The sequence below is a fragment of the Macaca thibetana genome, chromosome 4, assembly GCF_024542745.1.
Source record: "Macaca thibetana thibetana isolate TM-01 chromosome 4, ASM2454274v1, whole genome shotgun sequence".
NCBI lineage: Eukaryota > Metazoa > Chordata > Mammalia > Primates > Cercopithecidae > Macaca > Macaca thibetana.
Window position 1 is genome coordinate 45,782,556 of NC_065581.1, and position 17,553 is coordinate 45,800,108.

Consider the following 17,553-nt stretch of genomic DNA (forward strand, 5'->3'; position numbering starts at 1 on the left):
ACTATATAAATGTATGCTTTAGGATGTATCCATAATTAGTATAGTTTTTAAATAAATTTACATTGTTGTCAAGGATAAATATACTATAAAACCCCAACATGTCTTAGTAATATTCTTACTAACCCAGTATGGCAGAAAATACTTTATAATACCAGACTGAAAATTAGGGAACATCGATTCTTTTCTCTGTTCTGTCACTACCATTATTGAGTGATCTTAGGAAAGTCACTTTTCCTCTCTAGGCCTTGGTTTCTCCATCTGTAAGATAAGCAGCTGTTCTCAATGATCTCTAAGACTGTCTTCTGCTCTAACATTACAATTATTGAGAAAATAATTTATTGAAGTCAAGTTTTCTTAAATGTTTCTTCTGTAAATTTTCTTTTATTTCTATAGTCACTGCTGAAGGAAATTTTATTTCACTTCAAATTTAATATTGTGCAAAGAGTCAGAGAAAGAACCTAAGTATAAAAAATAGAAAAAGGAATGAAAAATATTGAGCAATTATGGGGACATGTAGGCTGGTTTAGGACAGACATAAATGACCTTGCTTTATTCTAAATTCAGCTTACTGGCTTATGATGAAAAATGAAAGGTTATTATATGAACTTGGCAAAACCAGATTTTATAAATAATTACCTGTCAGACTGTTCAAGATAGACAAACATACGCCAGACCAACAAAAACACAGACCTGTCATATTTCTGAGAGAAATGTACGTTGAGTCTTCCTTCTCTGGGACTATAAGGAGATCAGGTAGAATAAAATGAAGGAAAAAAACCCAAACCCTGTATTTTCTGCTTTGTGTGTACTTTAAAATGTATAATGTGGGAGAGAAGGAATTTTGATGTGATAAATTAGCCCCCGAAAATTTTATACCATCTATAAGCATGGCAGATCAAAACCAAATACAATAAATGCTATCGTTTAAAAGTTAGCATGTTTACTGCAAGCTTATAATTTCCCATGATTATGGATGACAAGGAAAATAAGAATGATGATAAAAATAAAAGTTTAATCATACATTTTAACAAGCATAGATGGAACATCAAAACCCTTTGGGAATATTTTAATATTATATATCTGTGATTTTGTTTCTGAAATTCAAATTTTTTTCTAAAAAGATTAACATAGAGCAGGTAAATGAGAGTTAACAAATGTAAATAATGTGGCATAATCGTATTAACAGAGACTCATAATGCTTTGGCCACAAGAAAAAGATCTTTCATATTTCTCATTTCTGTTTTTATTCTTTAGAGAGAGTGTTTCAAGTGTGTGTAAAATCCATGATAAAAGTAAAATTATACAAAACTCCCACAGAATTAAAGAAATAACTTTCTTGTTTTGCAACTGAAGTTTAATCAGGAACTATACACTTACATCTGCTATATTTTGGTTTGTTCCGAAGAGTTACGGTTCCTCATTTACTGGAGAAAGTATAGCTGCCAGAAGGGTAGCTCGGCTGCTAACAGCAAGAAATTACCCAGCCCACATTTCCAGTCTAGGTGTGGTAGTGCTTTGAAGGGAGGAAGCAAGAAATCACTCTGCTCCCCTTCTACTAATTCTGAATACTTGGCTTCTAAATGTGTATGGCATGTGCAGGAGTGGTGGGTCTGGGGACTGGAGGAACAGGAAAAGGAGGGGAATGAAGATGGAGGAAGAGGTTCTGTGTGAGGAAAAACACACATGAAAGGCAGATGGCAGGAAGTTGGGAAGAAGGCATTGAAAATGACACATACTGTAAGTGGAGTGAAGGGGAAAGGAGGTGGGAACAGGTGATTTATCAGGTCTGTTAAATCTTTGATTACTGTAAGTTTATAAAGTGGATAGCTGTCAATAAAATACATGTAGTCAACAAATGTTGGAAAGTAAAGGTGATGGTATAAGGGAAGGCGAAAACTCACTGTCCTTTTAATTTTGTTTCCTTATTCCAAACCTGGATTATAAAATGTATCAAATAAAACACTGACAAAAGACTGGACGGGGGCAACCACTGCTTTTAAGATATGTGAACTGAGGGCAGTAAATCTACTCAAATTAAAATTTCAAAATTGTGTGATCTGCATTCTTGTCCACCTACACACTATCCTAAACATCCTGCCATTAATTAGCTGAACAGCCCATCTAGTAAACAAGACTGATGGTTGAGGGGCTGGAAAAGAGCAGGAGTCAGCAAGTTGGTAGTCACAACAAACCAGCCCACTCCCTCAGATAAAAGAAAGGTAAATTTGCATTTTATTTTTTCACAAGAAATCACCTTAATATAACACTGCCTTTCCTGTTGTTGTGGGCACATCACAGTTGTCACATCAGCAGGCTAGAAAAGCCATCCCACTCCTGCGGTAGGCATTCTGTCAAAGAAAAAGAAATCTGCAATGAATTATCACATCAAGTCAAACAAGGAAAGGAGGCAAAAAGCAAGCAGAGCCTTCTTCCTGTTTTGTAGACTCTGCTGGCTACAATCTAATAGAATGCTTAATCTGAATATTTCTGGTGGCAAAACTATAGCAACCATTCTGTCCGTTAAAAAGTCGGTGTGGTTAGCGAGTGGTTAGTGATTCTATTTTTGGGAAGTAGGAGATACACAAAATAAGACATCCCATTTTGTTAACTGATTGGGCTTGGTTAGGCCAAAGAGATGTATCGAATCTGTTTGTCTTTTATAAACATGTGTTCTCTATTCGACATGCTCAGGATCACTTCTAACTAAGTATCTTAATAGTCTATAAATTACTGACTCATTACTGGCCCTTCCCAGGCCTAATTTATAGTCTGAGTGAAAAGCTATCGCAACGGACACTAATAGAGGCCTCTCCTCCCCAGTAAAATATGATTATCTCAAAGGAGTTCTGTATTACTCTGCATGTTGTAGACAGTATCAAAAAGGCAAATCTTATATAATTTTATATACATACCTGTACATACAGATGTACACATGTATATGCATGCTGGGATAAAATACTCCCATAAAAGAAAGTGGGAAAATGGATTCTAAGTGCAAAAATACAATACATTCCAGTAAGGAAAGAAAAATTGCATGCTTTTCATTCCAAGAGATATATTTTGCATTTCAGTGTTGGGAGACCTGGACCACACAGGGTCTCTGTAACATCCTGAATCTCACTGTAAGACCCAGAGTGGAGAAGAACTAAAATTCAGGACTTAGGAATAAAATTTCCCTTTCACTGGCACATTTTTCATCATTTAAACTAGTAACAGTCACATCCAGAGAACTCATAACCTTCAACTGGATGGAATTTTCCTACAATCTGTTTTCAGAAAAACAAAGAAAATCATAAAATTTCATGTTAGGGATTTTTCCCCCTTAGGCTTATAACTCTGAAGCAGTTCTGGAGTCTGTATACTTCCAGCCCAATGAATTAATCTTGAACAGCCACAGCCATATTTTAAGAAATATAGAATAACCTTTTACGATCAAGATAATGCTGTGGAGGCAGTGAAATCTTCATCTTAAAAAAATAATTAAACCACATTAATAATTATACTATAAACGGAAAGTAGACTTAACCCTTTTAGAAAGACTTCCATCAACATGAAGTGAAACAAATACAGTTTTCTAGATAACCTTCTGTTAATCATAAAATTCAATTAACTTGAAAACCTTCTCTCCAAATATCCTGCTTAAGAAGATTTACTATGCTTGTCAGGCTTTGGCGCCCTGGCTGAAATTTCTTCGGTTAGTTATGCTGCTACGCAGTTCACTCCAGATCAGTGTAGCAGGGATGACAAAACAGTGGCACATTCCAAGTGTCATTCCTCAGTATTCTTTCTGTGAGCTTGTTCTTTACCATGGGGCTTTTTGTGTTGTACAACACTTCTGGATTGAAGAAAACATTCTAACAAGGACTAGAAAATTCCAACTCTACTTCCTAAAATTGTGCGCTATAGAACAGTGTTAAATGAATGCCTCAGAGAGCCACAAATAACTTGTAGGAATGCACAGGGTGTCTTCCCACAACCACAGGCAGGGGAGCCTCATCTATGAAACAGCTCCTACCACCATGGCTGCCTTACAGAGGCTTATGCCAAGGTAATACTCTTAGCTTCCTCACCCTGGTATTTTAAATTTTACAACCACAGTGACAATCTTTAACATAATGTACTATTTAAAGCACAGGGATGGTTTTATATGGAGTTAAATGGACCTAGGAGTAAGGCTGCATTCCTTCTAAAGGTAGAGTGTTGAAGTGAGCCTTGCTTGAGAAAGGAGGTTTTGGCTTAGAGGGAGACTGAGTCTTAGCTGGGTTCACCTGAGAAATAACCAGGTTTTAATGTTTTCAGATGGGGCAATATGAAATAGTTCTTATTACCATGGAAAAGGTCACTTTTGAAAGATCAATTCACCTTCACAGGTGATTTATCACTGCTTTGCAAACAATTAAAAGATTACAGGCGTATTTAATAACATAGATCCTATGAGAAAATCAAAGTTTAGAGTTGACCCAGACTTCTGGGATGAGTTCTTCCTATTTTAATTCTAAAATAAAGAAGGAACAAACAAGCATGTGTAATTAGTGAAGAGCAATTTCAGTAAACATATTCCCTAGGGTCCTCTATTTTGAGTCACTGCTTTTTCCTTTTGATGTACAAAGGATGTACGTTGTCTATGTAAGGCAATTATGGGAACGTCCCAACTTTGGCATGCTTTCCAGAGTAAGCAACTTTACAGGAAGATGGATGAAGACAACTCATCTTCACGTCAACTGTAAATTTCTCTCTATTTGTGTTGCAAATGTTGAAACTAAATTTAAACATTGCTTGGTGTGAGGGCCTTCCAGAGGCCACATTCTCATGGAATACTTTGTGTCCCACTTACTTTCTTCTGTCAGACCCTATGAATGATTCCCAGTTCTGTATCTTTATAGACACCCCTAGTTAGTAAAATCCAGGCTTTGACCAGAAACAGGACTTCCACCCACTACTGAAAGTTATAGATTAATCAATAACACAATCAGACCTCCCCAACAAACTGGATTCTACATGCCTATATACTAGTTAAGGTTCATTTCTGATTTAATAAAGTTCTATTCTCCACATCAGTTGCTCCTTTGTGAATTTGCTGAAAAGGTCAGACATTTTAGCAACTCTTAAAGTTCACAGCAAAGACAATACTTAATGTTTTTAAGGCCCAATTAGTTCTCAAATTAGGAATTCATAGTTCCCAGTTTTTTTAAAATTGAGGACCCAATTTTGGACATTCATTTATAGCACCAAATTATGACCGGTGCCATTATGTCAATCTACCTGGATAAGCAGATACAGATTTTACCTACTGCACTGGGCACTGGTGGGGTAATTAATTTCTAAGTGTGCACTTTTTAAAATGACTTTTTTTTTTTTTAACTTCATATGGACAAGCTAGAGAAAACATTTAAATCCCATCGTGGTTTACTTCTGTTTTTTATGGGTTAGCATAAATTGGTACATCTTAAGGGATACAAATGAATATTAAAAAGATTAATATTTTTCTTAAGCAAAAGGACACATGCTACATAACTTATTTTGTAGTTCCAACTTAAATGTTACTGTGTATTATTTTTGCCATTAGCCTAATTATTAAAACATTTACTATAAACACCAGTCTTTCTTCCAGTACAGACTTGTTTTATTCTATTACTTTTCCTGATTCTCTTCTGCTTTCTCAAATCTTAAATAAACTAGCATAAGAATTTCACTGTAGTAAGTCCCAAACTCTCTTACGAGTACTTTATTTCTCAAAGGCATAAGAAAGAGGTTTTGGTTCTATTGTCTGAATTCCTATAAATTTGCTTAATATGATTTTGGCAAATCTTTACTGAGTTCTTACGCTGTAAATCACTGTGTGCTTGGTGGTATAACAGGACACAAAGATAAATAGACAGTCCCTGGTTTCACTAAACTTCTAGTTTCACATTCAAGTTTTAACCGCCACAAGTAAAATGCACTGAGAGGTCATTCTCAACGTGAGAAAGGAGGGAGAAAACAAAGCTTTTGTTTTTTTGCTTCTAATCACAATATTTAATTTGAACTTACACTTTAGAAAGGCACGAGATTTGTCTATTTCTCAAAGTAGGGAGGGGCAAAGATTAAAAAATGCTGAGATACATGGTTTTATGGTTTATGAAATATTTTCATGTCTGTATCTAATTTGAGCCTTACCACAATTAGTAAAAGAGTAGATTTTGGATTTAAAACCCAGGGCCTGTGTTCTTTTCATTATACTACATTGTCTTACAATAAACAAAACAAACCAGACAGTCTCCTGCCCCAGTTCCACCCACAGCACTGTAGATACACATATTCTCTTAGTCCCAACAAACTCAGTTCTTGCTAAACATCACTTAAAGGGTAAATTACAATTTTATTTCAAATTTAAGCTAAATCAGCCAGGTACAATACTTCAGAGTACAAACATGGACCTTGAATCTAAATCATCTTCACTTTGGAGGCTTTCTCAACTGCTGCTTATTTTCCAAACTAACTTTAAGAATAGTGTATAGTATAGAACATTGCACCCCAATCACTTGGGGAGCTTTAAAAGATGCAGATGCTGTAGCTCCAGTTCTTCAGAGCCAGTGGGTCTGAGTGGAGTTTAGGCTGTGGAACATTTTAGAAGTATCCCAGGTGCATAGTGAGAGTTGAGAACAGTGGTAAAATGGATGAGGAGACCATTAACAGGACCCAGTAATGGTTTTGTCAATAAATGGAACATTTTCAGAGTCTGTCGTGATTATGAAGTAAATATTTCCTAATGGAAATTCTAATTTTGGCATTTAGTAAATTTAACATGGAAGAGGCAGAAATTGAAGTTTTCGACTGTGGCTTTTACCCACAGCAGATGGGTTACCTATATCTCCACACTTTTAGGTTATCTGTAGACTAGGCATTGCTTTCCCCCCCGCAGATGCTGAGATGCCACTATTATGTTTAATACTATAGTGAAAAAGGAATTTGGAACTAAGCCTGCTAAAGCAAGCTGAACAAACCCTTTACTAACATCTAGAATCAACAATAGAACTTTGGAAAGTATCTTTGTGAATTCCTCTGGCCCCATTCTTAATTTAACATGAAAAAACTAATGCCCAGAGAGAGTGACCCGTCCGCAGTCACATGGGGAAAAGCCCAGGATTCCTGACTCAGTTTAGGGCTTGTTGCAGATGGTTCTGATTCTGCCCAAAGCTATGTGTTTAGCTTCCCCAGCCTTAATAGGGAAAACAGATACAGGGAAAGAAACAGTTTTTCTAGATAAAGAACAGCCCTTGGGAGCAGAACAAAAGTGAAGAAACTGGTGGTGGTGGTGGGAGGGGGTTAGGGGAGAGGGAAGGAAGGAACACAATTATGTCCGAAACAATATAGCTGAGCAGGTAGAGGTTAAGCCATTATAAGCTTTGAGTTCTACTTTGGGCTTTTCTGCTTTATGATTAGCCCTCCCCTGGAGACTCACTGAATTTTCCTGAGTGCCCAAAATAGTAATTCTGATAAATGAACAAAGCATCAAAATAAGATAAATATAGCTGAAAGGTTCTGTGGCAAATGTATGCATCTTTAGGACCTTCAAGGGGGTGATACACCATGTGTTTTCATGGAAGTCTTACTATGGCTATGCTCGGTGTCTGATTTTGGGCTGAGCAAATAATATGGCCTGCGTGGAGCTATTTGGAGTTGGCAAGTTTGGGTTAAATCCAGCAGTAAAAGGGACAATAAAAAGATTTGGAGCATACATTCGCCCTTTCCCAAACTACTGTTAACTCCTAATTAACTAAGTATAGATTATAGATGCTTTGTCTCTAGGATGATTTGTGGGCCACAGGAGCTGCCCTGTTACCAAGAGCCTGGGGATTTTCCAAATTCTTCACATCCTGGGATGTGAGGGCACAGAGGGTTGAGGCTGAAGGGGATGAAGATGAGCACAGAGGGTTGAGGTTCTACACTGGCTTTGCTTTGCTGGGAGAAAAAGGTAGGGAGGTAGTGGAATAAACTAGAAGGAATAGGCTTTCACTAACTCTTACTTATTAACTTAACCTAAATGTCTGGTTTATTGGAATACTCAGTTGAGCCACATTTGGGAAGGTAGGTACATTTCTGAATTTCATGTATAAATGATGTTTTGGTCAACGAAATTGTCCCCCTCTCTGTCCCACCCCACTCCCAAGCTTTATAGTAAAAATCAATCAGTCGTGCTTGTAACAGGCCTTTTTCAATCTCTCTTCTGGTAGGAGACTATGCCAAATTGTCTCAAACTTAGGTTGTTTCATATTCTACTGCTTCCACATGTCCAAATTCAGCCCTGGCCTCTGTGAGGTCATTAAATTCCGAGTCTAAGCCCTCTTTTTTGCCTAAGATCCAGCCCTGGTCTCTGTGAGGTCATTAGATTCTGAGTCTAAGCCCTCCATTTGCCTAAGAAGATGACCGTGCCCTGAAAGACATATTGTTTTGCTTTAATACTATAAATCTTGGAAGCTCAGGAGTTTCATATGAAAGCTATGCAATCGCTTTTTAAAAGATAAAATATGCCCCTTTCTTTGCTGGCCTTGTGTCTGCGTGTGGGCAAGATATTTAACTATAATGAATAAAGCCGAATGGTGGTCTAAGACTCTTAAAATCAAAGTGGGAATCATGGCTGAATTTCATTAGCAAACATAAATAAAATAGGCACATCTTGTTTGCACCATGCCATGTGACTTTTCTCCTTTTGATAATTTCATTCTAACTCTGATATTTCAGGGGATCTAAATTAAACCATATGATGTATAACACTGTATAACATGCAAAACTCATCATTAAACATTTTTCTTTTGTATACTTGCCCTATGTTATAAATACCCTGTCAGAAGCAGAGCCTTGATTTAACAACAGTGGAGGGAGCCCTGCCCTTTAAATAAGAGGTCTTCTCTGGCTGGCAGAATGGGAAAAAAACATAGTATTAACTCTCATTGTAGTCCAAGTAACCCAAAGCCCATAAATCTTGAGGAACTTGTCATTTTATGCCTGATTTTTCTCTAAATCTATGTCAGTCTCTTCTTATTTTATTAAAAATACTAACATTGGGCTTTTATAAATTCTTGAGTTATTACCAAGTTGTTTCAGCAGTCTGAATACAAAAATCTCTAGATTAAATTTAGTCATTAAAAATTACCATTCATAATTGCCCGTCATTGCAAATTATGAGATATATTAAGACTTTTTTGTTGTTGAGCAAAATAATTAAGTGGTTAATACAACATTGTATTTTAGGAAAAAAAGGGTTTTTGTAAATATTATCTTTAGCAATTTTATGAGACTATGTATAAATTATTCTTTCCATGACACTGTATGCACTTATATACATCTATGTTTAATAATAATTTAATGCCAATCATATTAAACTTGTCTTCAGCTACTTTTATATTAATGACAATCAAAACAAATGTCTCAAATTATTCCAAGCTGCAAACACATATAAGTAAGCATTTTAGGTTCACATACTGTTACCAAAAATTAGAATCAATAGTAGGTTGTAATAGATAACATAATATACTTTTTTTTTACAATCTTGGTTTTATAGCCATGTTACTCAATTGGATTATCAAGGTCTTAGACAATACTGATACAAGATGAAAACAAAAAGAACAGCCAAAAAGTGCCAAATTGGCAGGAGTTAGTAACCCAAATAACAATTGTTTGGGGGCTAAGCTCTAACAACAGTTAATTCTCCTTTCACTTGAGTAACCTATAACCTTCAGAAGGAAGGGAACTTAATGTTCTATTTATTTCTGTATGTCTAAGGCATAACCCAAATGCATGAAATAAGTTAAATGCTTAATAAAGAGTGATCTAATGAATGAATGAATTTGACTAGCAGGTGGCTTCTTTTCCTCTGGGCAATACTGGGAAATGCTGATGTGCTCATCATTAGAGCAGGGGCTGGATAGTCTCAGTTCCCAAAATTGGACTCAGACCACACACTTACCATTTTGCAAGAGAACCATCAGCGCCAGTTATTAAGAAAACTAAATAAGTGACCTTGATAGCTCAACTGCTGGCAAGAATTGCAAAGCAGTTATTCTGATATTAGGTCTCAGGTCCCACTGGGAGCATTTCTGGGCTTCTCCTTACTAATTATCAGTCAACAGTGAAAACTTATGCATCAATCAAGCCAATTGCTTTGTTTGCCAGAAAAAGTATTCAACTCATCTAAAACAACACTGTGAAATTATTTTGTTGAGTCTATAAACATTTTAGGTTCAAATACTCTGTTATCAAAAATTATAATCAACAGTAAGTTTGCAGTAGATAATATAATTTTTTTTTTACAATCTTGGTTTTGTAGTCATGTTACTCAGTTGCATTTTCAAGGTCTTAGACAATACTGATGCAAGACAAAAACAAAAAGAAAATACTGTTGCTATGGCCTTCCCCCCCTCTTCTCAATGGCCTTTGCCACATTAAAACACAACACAAGGAGTAAGAACACAGAGCAATAGCTGTTTGCCAATGGTCAATCTGATTGGACAGTAAATAAATTACAGTTAAGGTCTTTAAGATTTAAAGACAATGAATAAAAAATTATGACAAAAATCAGAAGATGGTAGTTAATAACATCAATTACATTTGGTAGCCACCTGAGAAGATATATTTTTACACTTGATTTTAGCCAAAAGGCTGAGAAATTATAGAAAAGGTATATTTCTGTATGAACCTACTGTCATTCATTCACTTATTCATTCAAAAAATGCAGAGTACAAGGTACAGTGGATACAGCAGGATCACAGATGTGGTTCCTGCCCTCTGTGGTGAACAGGCTGAGGGGGAAGACACGTATTGAATAAGACATGCCAAAAGTGATGGAAGTTACAAAATGAGAATAGACTGTAAAGGGCTGTATAAGAGGGCAGTAGAGGTAGATGGGGTGATCAAGGAGGCTTCTTAAAAGAAGTCACACAGCTGAGATCTGAGTTGGGGACGGGAAGGGGATGGGTTCGGGGGACAAAGAAGTATTCCAAGTAAGGCCAAGATAAGAGAGACCTTGACTTATCTTGTTTCCAAACGCCAAGCTATAGGCTTAGACAATAAATGTTAAATCTGAGACACCAACCCAAACTACCTACCACTAAAGGGCTTATCCAAATTCAGGTCAGAGATACTCATAAGCGTTCAACCAAGTGATTCTTTTGAATCACTGCTTTAGGGCCTGGCATAAACTCTTTATATTAAATGAGAGTACTCTCTGTTGGCATTTATTTCCCAGGTGAACTGCTGTGGACTGACAATAGGGGGGCATGCCTCTTCCATGCCTTTGTGTCTCTTTCCTTAAAGTTAGGTGTTCTGGAGACATTGTGAACATATGTTTACCTTGTACATACTACACATCTGTATTTCTAAAACAGAGTTGTGTTAATTAAATTTGCCATGGACATTTACAATAATATGCCTTAACCATTCTGAAAATTTATCTCCAACCATATCATAAATAACCAAAGTGTCTCCTCTGATGTAAAAGATTAATTTGAACAGAGCTATCATATTAAATGACAAGATCTGAGTTGTGGAGCCATCCTAAGTCAGATATATTATTTATGTGGTAGTGACAGTACTCATTTTACTGGATATTATTCTAATTAATTCTAAAAGGTGAGCTTTTGGGTTCATAGTAACTAGGATCCTGCACTGGCCCAGATCACCCTTATCACACTATTGTCCAAGTCAACTGCCCACTGGGTACACTGTCTCACAAACACAGTGGAAAGGTTTCGGTTTAGCACATCAAAAATAATGTTGTTTGTTTCACTTTTTTTTTTTTTTTTTGAGACAGGGTCTCGCCCAGGCTAGAGTGATGTGGTGTGATCACGGCTCAATGCAGCCCCAATCTCCCGGACTCAAGCAATTCTCCCTCCTCAGCCTCCTGAGTAGCTGGGACTGCAGGTGTGCACCACCACGCTCTGCTAATTAAAAAAATTGTTTTTAGAGATGGGGGTCTCACTTTGTTGCCCAGGCTGGTCTTGAACTCCTGGGCTCAAATGATCTTCTTGCCTTAGCTACCCATCATGCCTGGCCCCTTGTTTCACTTTTAACAGAAGTTACTACAGTTAAAAATACTTACTAAAAATATGTTATTACTCAACAGCCAAATTAACAAAATGGATCTTCAAAAGGGCCTATGAAAAATTCAGCACCAGTTTTTGACTACAGAATTAAGAAGTCAGTTGAAATTCTTGTTCCAAACTGGTTGGCAAAAGTTGAGATCAGAGTCATCCTTACAAAAGAATGTGGCTGTTATATTTCAATAACTTTTACTGTGATTTCTTGAGGACTAGCTGCATAAATTCTACCTTTGTGTATTCTATTTATATAGCAGTCAAATGCAGTGTAAACAGGCATTCTATAAAATATAGCTTCACAATGTATAATCTCTATGCTTAATTCAAGGAATAATTTCAACTAGGTTTTAGGAGAAGGGCAAATGGACCTTCCTCTGTCTCTCCAGTCCAATTGGTGGTGGAAGTGACTGGGTAAGCTGGTCTCACTACTTTCAGGACTGCCTGGCCTCCTGTGCATGCAGCCAGTCTCTTGTTCAGCAGACCCGTGGGAGGTGCGAGGAGGTAAGCTATTGCACAAGTAGCTGCCAGGAGAAAAGATGGGAGAAAAAAGCAAAAGAAATATAGTATTTCAATCAAAGTCTAAAATTTGTAAAAGTGGTTTTGGTCTCCATATAGTAAAAATATTTATCCAAGAAACTCCTACTCGGGTGTGAACATCCTACTTCTAGTGGGATTTTGTTTGGCAAAGGTCTGTGAAAGAGTGGAAGCTAATACAGAACATGTCTATAAACAAATTTATTTAGTTAGTACAGATTGACACATTCACTATAGGATTTCAGCAATTACATGTGTAAAACTATTTCCTATAGTGGTTTCCTTTTGTGATTTTTCTAATTTATTCAATCTAGGCCATTTTCATGCATTGACTCTTAGAAGCCCTTTAGCCACCCAGACTGAAATGAACATATGGAGACTCTATGCCTTCTTTCTAATTCTTTGTGTAAACATAATTATATGGTGATATTAAAGAGTCAAACTTCCAATGAAAAAGTCAAATAAGGTTGCAATACCTTAAAACATGATGTTGTCATCTAACTTTGGAGAAGAGAAATTTGAGAGTTTGGCTATGATAATGCCAGTATTATCTCTCTGTCTTTCTCTGTGATGTGCCTGCTCCCCTTTGCCTTCTGCCATTATTGGAAGCTTCCTGAAGTAGATGCTGGCATGCTTCCTGTACAGCCTGGAGAACCATGAGCCAATAAAACCTCTTTTCTTTATAAATTTCCTAGTCTCAGGTATTTCGTTATAGCAAGCAAGAATGTCCTAACAGATATTATTAATTATATGAATTAATAAGTTCCACCTTTTAAACCCTGTTTTAGCCATTATTATATCTCCTATAATGTCTGACATTTAGATGCTCAATACATATGCAGTGAATAGAATTTATTTAAATACTATTCAAGTTAAGGTAGTCCCTGCTATGCTGTGAATATGGTTTTTCCCCACCAAAACTATTTTTTTAAAGCCTCACCAAAACTAATGGTAAGGCTTGGTCCTCAATGTGGAAGTGTTGGGAGGTGTTTAAAGACACCCACATGGGAGGTGCTATGCTTCTCGTAGCCACTGACCAACAAAATATGTAATGATTGGAAGCCTTCAATCATGTGTTTAAATAAATTTTATTAATCACAATGGTATCTAATATGCAATGATTAAAAGCCTTCCGTAATGTATTTAAATAAATCTGATTAATCACAATGGTATCTACATACCACTGAAAAACATCAAGAAAAATCAGTTATTCTCCCTATTAGACAATGCTTAATGCACCTTTGGGTCTGCGGATGTCCCATTGTAAGTATAAGGCTCTTGGGGAACTCAGGTTTGGAAATGCATCTCTGGTCTACATTTGCTTATTCATTTGTTCATTCACTCATTCACAAGTATTTATTAAGTGCCTATGACATGTCAGGCACAGTTCTTAGTGCTGGAGATGTATCGTGAATACATGTGAATCCACTAAATCTTAGTCTGTCTCTGTGTGTGTGTGTGGGGGGGGGGGGGGTGTACACACAATGACAGTGGTAAGTGCTATAAAGGCAAATAAGGCAGGATGAGGTGACAGAGAGAGATGGTGTGAAAGTGTTACCTCAAAGTGACATTTAGAGGCCTGAATGTAGAAAGCCATGCAGACACCAGAGTGCAGATGGCCTATTAATGGACAGCAGAGTGTGGGTGCTGCAATCATGTTTAAAAGGAAGCCTTTGATAGGATGCCAGGAACATTGAGAATGACTTGTCTTTCCAACATTTTTTTGTGTGTATATTCTCGGTGAAATGCACATGGTAGGCTCTGAGGAATCAGTCATGGAAGGAGTCTCACTTTGGGCTGGGGGTGGGCAGAGGAAGGAAATTACCTAGATGTATGTGTGTATCATGTATATGCATACATGTATATTGGATTTAGAAATATAAATCTTTATTATTCATTAATAATTGTTTATTAACATTTATTTAGAAATGTTTCCTCTACAAAAATAGGTAAGAGGTATCAGTGTCAGGACATGAGATCATGAGGCTAGTCAGTGCTGTCCAATTTTCTTGGGTTATTTCACTATAAAGAAATGAATGGAAAGAGAGTAAGACATTACCAACCATAAATCATTTAAAGGCTTTTCATGGTGTCATATACCTATTTTTTTAAAAAAAATACTTACATGATACATAAAGATAAGAAAGATTAGTTTTACAAATACCAGTGATATCAGAGCAGTTTCATGGTCTGTGCTTTGACACAAGGGGAACACGATGACAGCCAGGCCTATTTATCCAGTCTCCTGTGAGACAGAAGGGGCCATTTATCACAGTACTGTACATCAGCACAAGGTTATGGTGGTGACTATGAATACATGCTCACATCGGAATGAATCATAATGAATGTTAATGATGTCACTTGTTTTTGGTGGGAGCAAAAAGACATTGCTCAATGAAAAAGACCCATGTCTACTGACTTTTGAAAATAAACATGTTGTTACGCGGAAGGGAATTATCACCTGGAATTATCACCTGTGGCTTCCCAAATGTCCATCCACTGAAGGGAGATTGGATAAAAAATATCCAATATTGCTAGAAATTTTATAAATAGTAAAAAATTAAAACCTAGTTTCAAGACACATGCAATTCAGTGTGCTAACAAAAAAACCTTTTTGGTAGTAGCAAATTATTATAAATTGTTTTATATCAGTGCTTTAAATGATATACATGAAGAAGCATTAGAAATTTCAAAATGAGTTATGTATAATACACAAAAATAGGCAAAAACAATGGTGCTGTACAATCTGATAAAAGACATACATAAAAACCCCACAGCTAACATCAGTCTTAATGGTGAAAGTCTAAACAATTTTTCCATAAGATCAGGGATAAAGCTAAGATATCTACTCCCACTGCACCTATTCCACCATTAATACCAGATGAAATAAGGAAAGAAAGCAAAAGGCATACACATTGGAAGTGTTGAAATAAACTGCCTGTATTCACAGACAATAATACAATTGTTTACATAGAAAATACCAAAGAATCTACAGAAAACTTACTAGAACTAAGGAGTTAGTAAGGTTTTAGGATACAAAATCAACATTAGAAAAAAAAAAAACCTTTATTTCTATATCTAGCAGTGAACAAGAAGAAAAAATTAAGAAATTAAAACGGCACAAAAACATAATATTAATCAGGGGACTTTTAAAATACCTGTAAGACCTGTACAATGAAAACTACAAAACACGACAGAGGAAAAATTTTAAATATTAATATATAAATGGAGAGAGATACTGTGTTAATCGATCAGAAGACAATATTGTAAAGATACTTTTCCATAGACTTATCTATAGTCAGTGTAATTCTTTTCTAAATCCTACCAGGCTTTTCTGTAGAAAGTGATAAACTGATTCCAAATAAAAACTCAAAGCACCTTGAAGAGCCAGAAACACACACACGCGCACGCACAGAAAAAGAACAAAGCTAAAGTAATCAAGTCAGTATGGTATTTCTACAGAGAGAAATGCAGATCAGTGAAACAGATGAGAGAGTCCAAATAGACCTACACGTTTTTAGAGTATTTATTTTCAGCATAGGTGCCAAGATAATTCCATAGGGAAAGGACATTCATATGCAAAAAAGTGAACCTTGATTCTTACCCCATACCATGTACAAATGTACTTACCCCATACAGTACAAATATTAACTGAAAATGAATCATAGACAGAAACATAAGTAACCATAAAAATTCTAGAAGACATAGGATAAAATTTTTGTGACCTTATGATAAGCAAAGCTTTTTTAGTTAACACACTTATCTGTAAAAAAAGATTGATAAATTAGACTATGTCAAAATTACAAACTCAAGAGAAATGAAAACATGTCCATATTTTATAGGTGACCATTTATATATTTTTATGTAAACTTTAATCCTAATTGCTCAAAACTGGAAATATCCCAAATGTCCACTACAAAGAAAACAAATGTGGTACACCCATAGAATGGAACACTCTTTGAAAATAAAAAAGGAATGCATTATTGATACATGCAATAACACAGATGAACCTCAAATGCATTATGCTAAACCAAAGAGGTCAGACTCAAAGGGGTACATATATACAATTTGCATTTATATGACATATTACAAATGGGAAAATTATAGGGTCAGAAAACACATCAGTGCTTGACAGAGCTATGGATGGTAGGGGTAGAGGACTGACTATAAATTTCCATTTTGCAGCAATGGAAATGCTCTAATATTTTAATTGTGATGGTGGTTATATGACTATATACATTTGTCAGATTATCAATCTATATATTTTAAAAGAATGGATTTTATTGTATGTAAATTATAACTCAGTAAAATAAAACAACAAACCCCACCCCCCCACCCCACAATAATGCTTTTGTTGGAGATAGTCAGGATTTGTTCATCACAGGCAGGATGTACTTGTTTGGACTTGAACAGTATTAGAAGTGAAACACAGCACTTAATAAGTTTCCAAGTTGTTGGTTTTCTACATGGCAGCACACTACATGTTCACTAGAAAGTCCCAGTTGAAGAGAAAAATTATAAGGCTAGAATTACTTAAGACCAAGGTAAACTGTGTATATAATTATACAATAAATTCCATTCATTTTGGCAAACATTTATTGAATGCTTACTAGTACCAGGCACTTGGGTAGAAACTGAGTGGGAGGAAAATAGATACGTGAGGCATAAAACAGGGTGTCCTGGGACTCACAGGAGTACATCTAAGCCATCCATTCACAAGCTATCGTTGTGAAGTGATATAGCAATCACTACACAGCTCTGAAATGGCATTTCTCTATGGAGGGCTTGAATTCTAATTCTGAAGAAGTGCTCCTTGATAAAGGTATATGAAGTAGCAGGCCTTGAAAAACTGTTTTGGTACTGATATGGAAGGGGGGCAGGGAAGTGCTGGGAAGAGAAGGGCGGGTCCCTGGTAAGGGCTCCACCCTAGGGCCTGTACCCACAG

The 17,553-nt window shown here is 36.3% G+C and overlaps 1 protein-coding gene across 5 annotated transcripts in view; it reads right to left on the reverse strand.

Moving 5' to 3' along the window:
* Window positions 1-298: 298 nt before the first annotated feature.
* Window positions 299-17,553, reverse strand: part of SUPT3H (SPT3 homolog, SAGA and STAGA complex component) — a 527,431-nt gene continuing 510,176 nt past the window's right edge. For all 5 annotated transcript variants that reach the window (XM_050788261.1, XM_050788262.1, XM_050788263.1 and 2 more), the window contains one exon: window positions 299-2,348. In XM_050788261.1, coding sequence (XP_050644218.1) covers window positions 2,307-2,348 — 42 coding nt within the window. In that variant the 3' untranslated portion in view covers window positions 299-2,306. The remainder of the gene's footprint in view (window positions 2,349-17,553) is intronic.